Below are 12,806 nucleotides of genomic sequence, written 5' to 3' on the forward strand. Positions count from 1 at the left end.
AGTAAGTGATGGTGCTGTGTGTGTGTGTTGGAGCAGTAAATGGCGGTGCTGTGTGTGTGTGTTGGAGCAGTAAGTGACGTTGTGTGTGTTGGACAGTAAGTGATGGTGTTGTGTGTGTTGGAGCAGTAAGTGATGGTGTTGTCTGTGTTGGAGCAGTAAGTGATGGCGCTGTTTGTGTTGGAGCAGTAAGTGATGGTGCTTTGTGTGTTGGAGCAGTAAGTAACGGTGTTGTGTGTGTTGGAGCAATAAGTGACGGTGCTGTGTGTGTGTGTTGGAGTAGTAAGTGGCGGTGCTGTGTGTGTTGGAGCAGTAAGTGACGGCGCTGTGTGCGTTGCAGCAGTAAGTGACGGTGCTGTGTGTGTTGGAGCAGTAAGTGACGGTGCTGTGTATGTTGCAGGAGGTCGCTGCCGTTCCTTGCGCCAGGGCTGCCCTGGGTGCCGGCCGTCGCCATCATCATCAACGTTTACCTCATCTTCAAGCTCTCCATCCTCACCCTTATTCGCTTCGTTTTCTGGATGACAATTGGTGAGTGAAGTTGACGAAGCCTCCTTCTCTATCTCATGTTACACCAAGGTGTTAGGTACTTCTCAATTTCCACACCCATGTTTGTTTGCACGTAACATAAATACTCACCGTTTCTTTACCTGATAATTCAGTTTCTCGTGGTATCCCTTCCCTGCTTTCTTCTTGTAATACCGTGAGATTGGATTGAGAGACTCCAATGTTGATTCCCCCCAAGCGTACTTAGTCTAATATTATATTTCGATTTTGTCTGTTGTTATATTCATTTGTTTTTTCTGTCTCGTAGCTGTATGACTCCGGATGTTTTCGCATTTTCTTGTTAAACTTTTGTTACATTACGTGTGGTTCTTGCTGTATTAAAATCCGTCCTTCGTGTGTCTAGTGTTTCCAGTGAGTTCCTGGTGATGGTTAGTGTATCATCTGTGCAGGGCTGCTTTTGTAAATGGAATCTTCGGTTTGCATTTTTTTTTTTTATTTGTAAAACTGTGCGTCAGGTTTTAAAAGACGCTTTTGTAAGTATTACTTTAATATAACGGTTGCTTCTGCAACCTAACGTTATGTTTGTGCGGGTAATTGATATATTCAAATTGTTGCATTGTTTAATTTCCCTTTAAATGTTTATTGCCATGTACTGTCTTTGTTTAATTGGGGCTATGTGAGTAAATTGGCTTTTTTATATTAATAAAAGTTTTCTGCTCGTTTAGCCCAACCCCCCGTTTTTAAGGTTAGTTTGTATGTTGTCTTCCAGGTTCGGACATAACGCCATATTATATTAATTAATCCAACCAAGTCTTAAATTTCTTCTGGCATGTCAGGTATTTCCTCTTGTTATATATTTTAACTTCTGTGATGATCAATAAATTTTATATAAATAAAATTTATTTTCAGATAACATCTTCATGGATAAAAATGGGGCTGCGCAATCTTTACCCTCTACAAATTTATAATGACTCGTATGTACTGTACATATTCTTATTTGCATCTCATCTCTAACGCGAAAATGTTAAAAAAATACATATTAATATAAGTCTATGGTTACTAAGGATGGCAGTGATTCTGCCTCCTTCCTTCTGCAAGCGGCATTTATTGATAGCTATGCAGAATTTAAGAGACGTTCAATGTAGATGACTCGGTAAATAAGCTGCTAGTTACGAGTCTGTAGTGTTCCGCGTTTAGTTCACCTTTACTGCAACATATACTCCGATGGTTTTCCAATTATTAGTTATGCAATTCTCTATTATTCCTCTTGATAATCTGAAATTTTCTGGTTATCTTCATTTGTGCGTGTTTTTTCACTTGACACGCAAAAGTCAAGTATACCTGTATATTTCCTATTATTATGAAATATCCTTAATGTACAATACATTGCCTGTAAGACCACTATTGCCTTTCCTGTTCCCTTTATTCCTACACCCTTAGCCATATCCCTTTAGCATCCATGTTTTACTCTTATTAAACTGTCAAATACCTCACCATAAAAGTGCCTCATTTCATTGTCCGATATATCGTAAGGCATAACAATTTTATCGGAGGCTTGAAGCTAATTCGAACTTGTTATTGTAACTAACACTCTCAAATAGGAATTTCTAAGATCCACAGGACAGTCCTTCTCGCATAGCCTGACAATAAAACATATTTGTAATCCTTAATATATATTATTTTAATATATAACTTACCAAACCTTCCCAAACACATTTTAAGTTTCATGTTTATAAAAAAATTAATGTTCGAACATAGATTGATCTGACTTATCCTTCTCTTCCCCTCCCTTGGTCACTCAGAAATTCTATTATTTTTTAACTACTTGCTGGTTCTTAATAGTTTAGATGGACTCTACAAAAATAGGTGCAAAAATAAACATGGAGTGTAGGGTAAAAGTTACTTTGTCGATAAGAGATATAAGAGATAATGATAGTGGTCAGTGTTTCAACAGTGCATAAATGGAAAACATAAGAGCAGAAAGAAAGGTGATACTGTCGAGAGTTGTTGGTTTAATGCAAAAAGCTTTGATTAATTACACTATTTAAGGTCAATACAATTTCAATTTTATTTACTCTTCCGAAGCTTAAATTACAAATACAATTATAATTACTTGATTCACAATACTCTCAAATTACAATTACAATTTTAAATACATAGTTATAATTACATGTAACAATTACAATTACAAGCTTTACCCATGTTCGAATATCATATTTAGGTTTGAGGTAATAAGCATACACATTTTATGCCACATCACACTTTCCATAGTGACAAACTCGTTATTACTGTACATTCACTGTCTCTGTCGCGTACGAGTATTGGACGTGATTAACTCGAGCGTGTTTCAAGTAAATATGGACGCTTTATTTGCACCTATTTTACTTGTGTCAGTAATTCAGTAGTCCTCCATAACGCCCCAGTTTCATGATGTAGTTGTAATTTTAATAAACAAAAACGGCGAATTACAATTACAATTAGTTTGTATTTGAAAGTAAAATTAAAAAAAACATTTACAGTTACTCAAAATAGTGTAATTAATCACAATCACCTTCAATTGAAATTACTAATTGATCCAAATCTGGATTAAGTTTTAGCAGAACCACGACCACCAGTATTATGGCAGAACACTGTAACTGTTGTTTTCCTACAACATGGCCACTGATGTTAAGTTAGAACATGGCCACTGATGTTATTTTAGAACATGATCACTAATGCTGATACACTAGGGCCACTGATGTTATGTTAGAACATGGTCACTGATGCTGTTACAACGTGGCCACTGATGTTATGTTAGAACATGGCCAGTGATGTTATGCTACAAGATGGCCATTGATGTATAGATCATGGCCACTATTGTTATGATAGAACATGGCCATGATGTATAGATCATGGCCACTATTGTTATGATAGAACATGGCCACTGATGCTATGTTAGAACATGGCCACTGATGTTAAATTAGATCATGGCCACTTATGTTATGTTAGAACATGGCCACTTATGTTATGTTAGAACATGTTTACTGATGCTGTTACAACATGGCGACTGATGTTATGTTAGAACGTTGCCACTGGTGTTATGTTACAGCATGTCCACTGAAGTTATGTTACAACATGTCAACTGGTATTATGTTAGAACGTGGCCACTGTTGTTATGTTACAACATCGCCACTGATGTTATGTTACAACATGGCCACTGATGTTTTGCTAGAACATGGTCACTAGTGTTATGTAACAACATGGCCACTGATGTCATGTTTGAATATGGCCACTGTTGTTATGTTACAACGTGGCCACTGATGTCATGTTAGAACATGGCCACTTGCGTTATGTAACAACATGGCCACTGATGTCATGTTCCAACATGGCCACTGTTGTTATGTTACAACATGGCCACTAATGTTATGGTACAATATTACCGCTGATGTTATGTTAGAACATGGCCAAGGATGTTTTCTAGAACATGGACACGGATGTTATGTTAGAACATGGCTACTGATGTCATGCTAGAACATGGCCACGGATGTTATATTAGAAAAATTACCACTGATGTTATGTTAAAACATGGCCACTGATGTTATGTTAGAACATGGCCACTGATGTTATGTTAGAACATGGCCACTTATAGTATGTTAGAACATGGCCACGGATATTATGATAGAACACGGCCACTGATGATGTGTTAGAATATGTACGGTACTCATCAGGGACATGCACTGTACTTAAAATGGACGTGTACTGTACTCATCAGGAACCTGTAGTGTATTCATCAGGGACATGTACTCTACTCATCAGGAACCTGTACTGTACTCATCAGGGACATGTACTGTATTTATCGGGATATATACTGTACTCATCAGGTACATGTACTGTACTTAAAAGGGACATGTACTGTATTTATCGGGATATATACTGTACTCATCAGGAACCTGTACTGTGCTCATCAGGGACATGTACTGTATTTATCGGAACTTGTACTGTACTCATCAGGGGCATGTACTGTCTTAAAAGGGACGTGCAGTGTACACCATCAGAGACATGTACTGTACTCATCAGACATGTACTATACACATCAGAGACATGTACTCTACTCATCAGGGACATATACTGTACTCATCAAACATATGTACAGTACTGTACTTATCAGGGACATGTACTGTACTCATCAGAGACATGTACTCTACTCTTCAGAGACAGGTACTGTACTCTTCAGAGATATGTACTGTACTCATCAGGGACATGTACTCTACTTATCAGGGACATGTACTGTACTCATCATGGACATGTGCTCTACTCTTCAGAGACATGAACTGGACTCTTCAGAGACATGTACTGTACTCGTCAGAGACATGTACTGTACGCACCAGGGACATGTACTGTACTCATCAGGGACATGTACTGTACTCGTCAGGGACATGTACTGTACTCAAAAGGGACATGTACTGTACGCATCAGGGACGTGTACTGAACTCATCAGACTGTACTCATAAAGGACATGTACTGTGCTCATCAGGGACATGTACTGTACTCGTCAAGTACATGTACTTTTCTCATCAGAAATGGACTGTACTCGTCAAGGACGTGTACTCTACTCATCAGACATTTACTGTAGTCGTCGGACACATACTGTACTCATCAAGAGCATGTACTGTACTCATTAGGGACATTTAAAGCAGTTATCATCATTTAATGTATTCATTAGGGACATGTACTGTACTCATCAGATATACTGTACAGTGTATACTGAACTCATCATGGATATGTGCTGTACTAATCAGGGACATTTACTATACTCATCATGGACATTTACTTTACTCATAAAGGACAAGTACTGTACTCATCAGGGATATGTACTGTACTCATTAGAGATATGTACTGTACTTATCACAGACATGTACTGTTCTCATCATGGACATTTACTTTACTCATTAGGGACAAGTACTGTACTCATCAGGAATATGTACTGTACTCATTAGAGATATGTACTGTACTTATCACAGACATGTACTGTACTCATCATGGACATTTACTTTACTCATTAGGGACAAGTACTGTACTCATCAGGAATATGTACTGTACTCATCAGGAACCTGCACTGTACTCATCACGGACATGTGCTGTATTTATTGGGATATATACTGTACTCATCAGGTACATGTAAACTTAAAAGGGACGTGTACTGTACTCATCAGGAACATGTACTGTACTCATCAGGGACATGCACTGCATTTATCGGAACTTGTACTGTACTCATCAGGGGCATGTACTGTCTTAAAAGGGACGTGTAGTGTACACCATCAGAGACATGTACTGTACTCATCAGACATGTACTATACACATCAGAGACATGTACTCTACTCATCAGGGACATATACTGTACTCATCAAACATATGTACTGTACTTATTAGTGACATGTACTGTACTCATCAGAGATATGTACTCTACTCTTCAGAGACATGTACTGTACTCTTCAGAGATATGTACTGTACTCATCAGGGACATGTACTGTACTTATCAGGGACATGTACTGTACTCATCAAGGATATGTGCTCTACTCTTCAGAGACATGTACTCTACTCTTCAGAGACATGTAATGCACTCATCAGGGACATGTACTGTAATCATCAGATATATGTATTGAACTCATCATGGACATGTACTCTACTCATCAGAGACATGTGCTCTACTCTTCAGAGACATGAACTGTACTCTTCAGAGACATGTACTGTACTAATCAGAGACATGCACTGTACGCACCCTGGACATGTACTGTACTCATCAGGGACATGTACTGTACTCGTCAGGGACATGTACTGTACTCATAAGGGACCTATACTGCACTCATCAGGAACATGTACTGTACTCATCAAACATGTACTGTACTTAAGAGGGACATGTACTGCAATCATCAGGGACATGTACTGTACGCATTAGGGAAGTGTACTGAACTCATCAGACGGTATTCATAAAGGACATGTACTGTGCTCATCAGGGACATGTGCTGTACTCGTCAGACATGTACTGAACTCATCAGAGAAATGTACTGTAATCATCAGGGACCTATACTGTACTCATCCAGTACATGTACTGTTCTCATATGAAATGGACTGTACTCGTCAAGGACGTGTACTGTACTCATCAGACATTTACTGTAGTCGTCAGACACATACTGTACTCATCAAGAGCATGTACTGTACTCATTAGGGACATTTAAAGTAGTTATCATCATTTAATGTATTCATTAGGGACATGTACTGTACTCATCAGATATTCAGATATACTGTACAGTGTATACTGTACTCATCATGGATATGTACTGTACTAATCAGGGACATTTACTTTACTCATTAGGGACAAGTACTGTACTCATCAGGGATATGTAATGTACTCATTAGAGATATGTACTGTACTTATCACAGACATGTACTGTACTCATCATGGACATTTACTTTGCTCATTAGGGACAAGTACTGTACTCATCAGGGACATGTACTGTACTCATTAGAGATATGTACTGTACTTATCACAGACATGTACTGTACTCATCATGGACATTTACTTTGCTCATTAGGGACAAGTACTGTACTCATCACGGACATGTACTGTACTCATTAGAGATATGTACTGTACTTATCACAGACATGTACTGTACTCATCATGGACATTTACTTTACTCATTAGGGACAAGTACTGTACTCATCAGGGATATGTACTGTACTCATAAGAGATATGTACTGTACTTATCACAGACATGTACTGTACTCATCATGGACATTTACTTTACTCATTAGGGACATGTACTGTACTCATCAGGGATATGTACTGTACTCATTAGAGACATGTACTGTACTTATTACAGATATGTACTGTACTCATCATGGACATGTACTGTACTCGTCAGACATGTATTCTACCCATCAGAGACATGTACTCTACTCATCAGGGACATGTACTCTACTCATTAGAGATATGTACTGTACTCATCAAAGATATGCAATGTTCACATCAGGGACATGTACTGTACTCATCAGACATGTCCTGCACTCATGAGAGACATGTACTGTACTCATCAGAGATATGCACTGTTCACATCAGGGACATGTACTGTACTCATCAGAGAAATGTACTGTACTCTTCAGAGATATGTACTGTACTCATCAGGGACATGTACTGTACTCATCAGAGATATGCACTGTTCACATCAGGGACATGTACTGTACTCATCATAGAAATGTACTGTACTCTTCAGAGATATGTACTGTACTCATCAGAAACATGTACTGTTTCATCAGGGACATGTACTGTACTCATCAGGGACATGTACTGTTGTCATCAGGGACATTTACTGTACTCATCAAGGACATGTACTGCATTCATCAGGGACATGTACTGTACTCATCACACATGTACTGTACTCATCAGACATGTACTGTACTCATCAGAGATATGTACTGTACTCATCAGAGACATGTACTGTTTCATCAGGGACATGTACTGTACTCATCAATGACATGTACTGTACTCATCAGAGATGTACTGTACTCATCAGAGGCATATACTTTACTTGCCAGGACATGTACTGCACTCATCAGGGACATGTATTATATTCATCTGAGGAATGTACTCTACCCATCAGGGAGTTGTACTGTACTCATCATGGACATGTACTGTACTCATCACACATTTACTATGCTCATCAGACACATGTACTGTACTCTTCAGAGACATGTACTGTACTCATCAGACATATGCTGCACTCATCGAGTACATGTACTATATTCATCTAAGACATGTACTGTACTCATTAGGCACATTTAATGTACTCTTCAGAGACATGTATTGTACTTAGCAGACATATACTGTATTCATCAGACATATGCTGTACGCATCGAGTACATGTACTGTGATCATTAGAAATGTACTGTACTCATCAAGGATGTTTACTGTACTCATCAGACATTTACTGTACTCGTCAGACACATACTGTACTGAAAAGGTGCATGTACTGTACTTATTACGGACATTTACAGTAGATATCATCATATATTGTACTCATCAGGGACATGTACTGTACTCAATAGAGACATGTACCGTACTCATCATGAAAGTGTAATGTACTCATCATGCACATGTACTGTACTCATTAGTGATATGTAATACTTTTCAGACAAGTACTGTACTCATCTGGGATACGTACATGTACTCATCAGATATATACTGAACTCATCATGGACATATACTGTACCTATCAGAGACATTTACCGTACTCATCGTGGACATGTACTTTACTCATCAGGGACATGTGCTGTACTCATCAGGGACATGAACTGTACTCATGAGGGACATGTACTCTACTCATCAGGGACATGTACTAGACTCATCAGGGACATGCACTGTACTCATCAGGGACATGTACTGCAATCAATAGGGACATGTTCTGTACGCATCAGGGACATGTACTGTACTCATTAGGGACATGTACTGTAATCTTCAGACATGAACTGTACTCTTCAGAGATGAACTGTACTCATTAGGGACATGTACTGTACTCATCAGGAACATGTACTGTACTCATCAGTGACATGTACTGCAATCGTAAGGGACATGTACTGTACTCATCAGGGACATGTAGTGCAATCATCGGGGACATATACTGTACTCATCAGGGACATATACTGTACTCATCAGGGACATGTACTGCACTCTTCAGGGACATGTACTGTACTCATCAGGGACGTGTACTGCACTCCTCAGGGACATGTACTATACTCATCAAGGACTTGTACTGTACTCATCAGACATATATTGTACTCATCAGACATGTACTGTACTCATGAGACATGTACTGTACTTATCAGACGCGTGTACTGTACTCATCGGTGACCATGTACTGTACTCATCAATGGCGTGTACTGTACTTATCAGGGACATATACTGTACTCATCAGGGACACGTACTCTACTCATCAGGGTCATGTACTCTACTCACCAGGGTCATGTATTGTACTCATCATGACATGTACTCTACTCATCAGTTATATACTGTACTCATCATGGACATGTGCTGTACTCTTTAGGGACATGTACTGTACTCATCGTGGACATGTACTGTGCTCATCAGGGACATGTACTGTCTTCATCAGAGACGTGTACTTTACTCATTAGAGACATGTACTCAACTCATCAGGGACATGTACTGTAATCGGCCCGAGACATGTACTGTACTCATCAGGGACATATACTGTACTCACTAGAGACATGTACTGTACTCATCAGAGACATGTACTGTACTCATCAGGGACATATACAGTACTCACTAGAGACATGTACTGTACTCTCTGGAGACATGTACTGTACTCATCATGGACATATACTGTACTCACTAGAGACATGTACTGTACTCATGAGAGACATATACTGTACTCACTAGAGACATGTACTGTACTCATCAGAGACATGTACTGTACTCATTAGAGACATATACTGTACTCATCAGGGACATGTACTGTATTCTTCAAGGATATGTACTGTACTCATCAGGGAAATATATTGTACTCCTCAGGGACATATATTGTACTCCTCGGGGACATGGAGTATTTATACTTGTTATATTTAATATTTATAGTTAATATACAGCTTTGGTTGTTGCAGTGTTTAAATCGGAATCTTTCAAACGCAGTCTATGATCGTCCATATTACTTCTCATTGTTCATTACTATAAAGATTTCTTATGCTAGGCTATCGTCTGTAAATTATTCATAATTTGTATTCTCATATTCCTATATAAATGCCAATATATGACGTTTTCTAGTGTAAAAAATTAATCTCACTCACATGTCTTTAAAGGTTATATTTAATTTTCATCTACTTTTGTCTGCCAAGAAGTTTTATTTAATTGACCGGTTTACTTACCATCATAAATATAGATAACCATGTGTGTTTTGCCGGCAGGTTTCATCATCTACTTCTACTACGGGATCAAGAAGAGCACGGTGGGGACAGGGGACGATGGTGAGATAGAACTACATGTGACATCAGACCCGTCCACCCAGCCCGGGACAAATACTGTCACCCCTCCCACCGCCCACTCCCTCTCTCCTGCCACCGCACAGCCAGTCACAGTTCCCACTGCAGATTTCTTGGCCTCTCCTACAGGCACCAGCCGTGGAGAACCCACCCCCAACCGCCCTTCAACCAACAATGCTCCTCAACAGCCTGCACCTGCAAACAACAAGATATATATATCAAGCAATCCATACAATCCATTCCGTTAATCTGAGTGTATAATTGTTGTTGTTTTGTGTAAAGGAGTGCAACAGGCACAACGTACAGCCACCACTGCACCGGCCTCACGCTAGTAACCCCAGCCACCGAGGCTGGAGTGGTCTGCCGGAAAACGTATTTACTATCTGCTCTCACTAAATTTAGTCTTTATGATCTTATTTGACGCATCATACAAGGTTATATCTATAAAGATGATCCTCTAGGGGAGACTGGACGACGCTGAATACTCATACATCTAACCTGTTGTTTTAGACGAAACTCATTACAACTTGCTGGTGTCTTAATTAAAAAAAAAAATACTACCAACCTTTGCACTGTTTGTCCTCTAATCTGGAGGATTGGTATCTCCATCCATTAATAAGAAACATGAGACAATGTGGCATGCCGGTCGAAATCAAAGTGCCCCATCCTTGCTGTTCACTGCTGTGTCCAGAACTACCCGTGTGGGAGATCAAGGCTACACCTTGCCGGCAGACCACAACCCAAGCTTGGGCAGGCCAGCAGCGGCAGGGCAAGGAGCAGTTTCGCTGGCCTCGGGAACCTGCCACTTAGTAATTCTCTGCTGCTAGTATCAGATCTCTGGCCTGAGACCCTCAGTACTCATCCAGAAGAGTTACAAGAGCGAAGAGTCTCATTTCCAGTTGAGCAAAGTTATAAAACTTGTTATAAATAGCAGATGAACCATTGCCTGTCAACCGTCCACGGTGCGTGACGTATATTGTCTGGTTATTTTAAGGTCTATAACAAACTTAGTGATTTAAAACAATCATAAAAGCCTTATTCAGTCTTCGATAAAACTTGCTTAACGGAAGTGGATGTGCACACAATATTACATATCTTGTACGATCAACAAGTCATACCCGACCCGCTAGCCAGGCAGCTGTGGCCGTACGTTCTTGTCACTCCATTGATCTTTTAACATTCATGTTATTGTCTAGTGTGTAAGTTGATATGTGACTTGACAAATGACTTCAAAAATACAGTTTAAAAATACGTAGGTAAGACCTGGCAAGCCTTGTAACCTCGTCGTACAGTAGTTACCGCTAGCGTAGGTTGTAGTGTTGACAGGAAGAGTCTTGGTGTCGTGCGAGAAGCCGCCTGGTGACGCCTTATCACACTGCCCATCTTACTCACCACTGGCAAAAAGTATTACTTTCTGGCAACAGTTAAAGTTGCTTAGAATATACCCCAATCACCTTAAATGTCCTTGTCATTGAAATTCAGGCAGTCTTGTTAACTTTGAACGTTAAGTTTATGATTTTGAGCAAGAACTCGTATAGACTTAGATTTGTATAATGATTATTTAATAAGTTTGTTATGTATAGACGATGTTGCTTTTATCTGAGAGTAGTATTACTTGAGGAAAGCTTACTAACTTCTTTTATGGCTACATAATAGTTTACAAACAGTAGGTGCCGCATACGTAAGGGGGTGAGAGGCAGCTAATGGAAGCTCCACGTCATTCCTAATTGTTGCTCGTGGTTATAGACGTCTAAGTTACAGATAATTAGTATGAATTACATAAAATATTGGGTTTTAATAGGATGCAAGTTACTTCATTTTTGCCTGCCAACAATTTGTTACATACAGATAAAAATAAAAATCGTTTGGAAAAGAGCACTTACAGTAATTTTTTTGCTTTGAAACTCCTGTTACTTACTCCCAATAATTTAGTGCGGCACGTCTTAGCTTTATATCTAACGCGATCTTGAACGAATAGTATCTTAAGTAAACTGAAGTCACCTGTCTGTGTGTGTGTGTGGCAAGGATCCTCAGTGTTCGTGTGGGAAAAATACAATAGTTTCATGAGAATTTTTTACTTCCTGTAATGGTGTCCAATAGAGGACTTTTACATTTAATTTAAATCTTGGAGGCGAGTGTTGAACAGGTGGAGCATAGGAGGATTTTGTTGACCCTGGGCACGTGGAGTACCTGTACATCTAGACTTACTGATAACATAGGAGACACTAGTCTTTGAGAAGAGGACTAGTTGTGTAAGATATCCAAAACTTCCTCTTTCT

General features: G+C 39.3%; 1 protein-coding gene across 1 annotated transcript in view; it reads left to right on the forward strand.

Moving 5' to 3' along the window:
- LOC121865360 (probable cationic amino acid transporter) overlaps window positions 1-12,400 on the forward strand; it is a 95,912-nt gene extending 83,512 nt beyond the window's left edge. The window contains exons 10-11 of the mRNA XM_042364697.1: window positions 398-525; window positions 10,453-12,400. Coding sequence (XP_042220631.1) covers window positions 398-525; window positions 10,453-10,775 — 451 coding nt within the window. The 3' untranslated portion in view covers window positions 10,776-12,400. The remainder of the gene's footprint in view (window positions 1-397; window positions 526-10,452) is intronic.
- The last annotated feature ends 406 nt before the right edge of the window (window positions 12,401-12,806 follow it).

The sequence above is a fragment of the Homarus americanus genome, unplaced genomic scaffold (genome assembly GCF_018991925.1).
Source record: "Homarus americanus isolate GMGI-L3 unplaced genomic scaffold, GMGI_Hamer_2.0 scaffold15667, whole genome shotgun sequence".
Classification (NCBI taxonomy): domain Eukaryota; kingdom Metazoa; phylum Arthropoda; class Malacostraca; order Decapoda; family Nephropidae; genus Homarus; species Homarus americanus.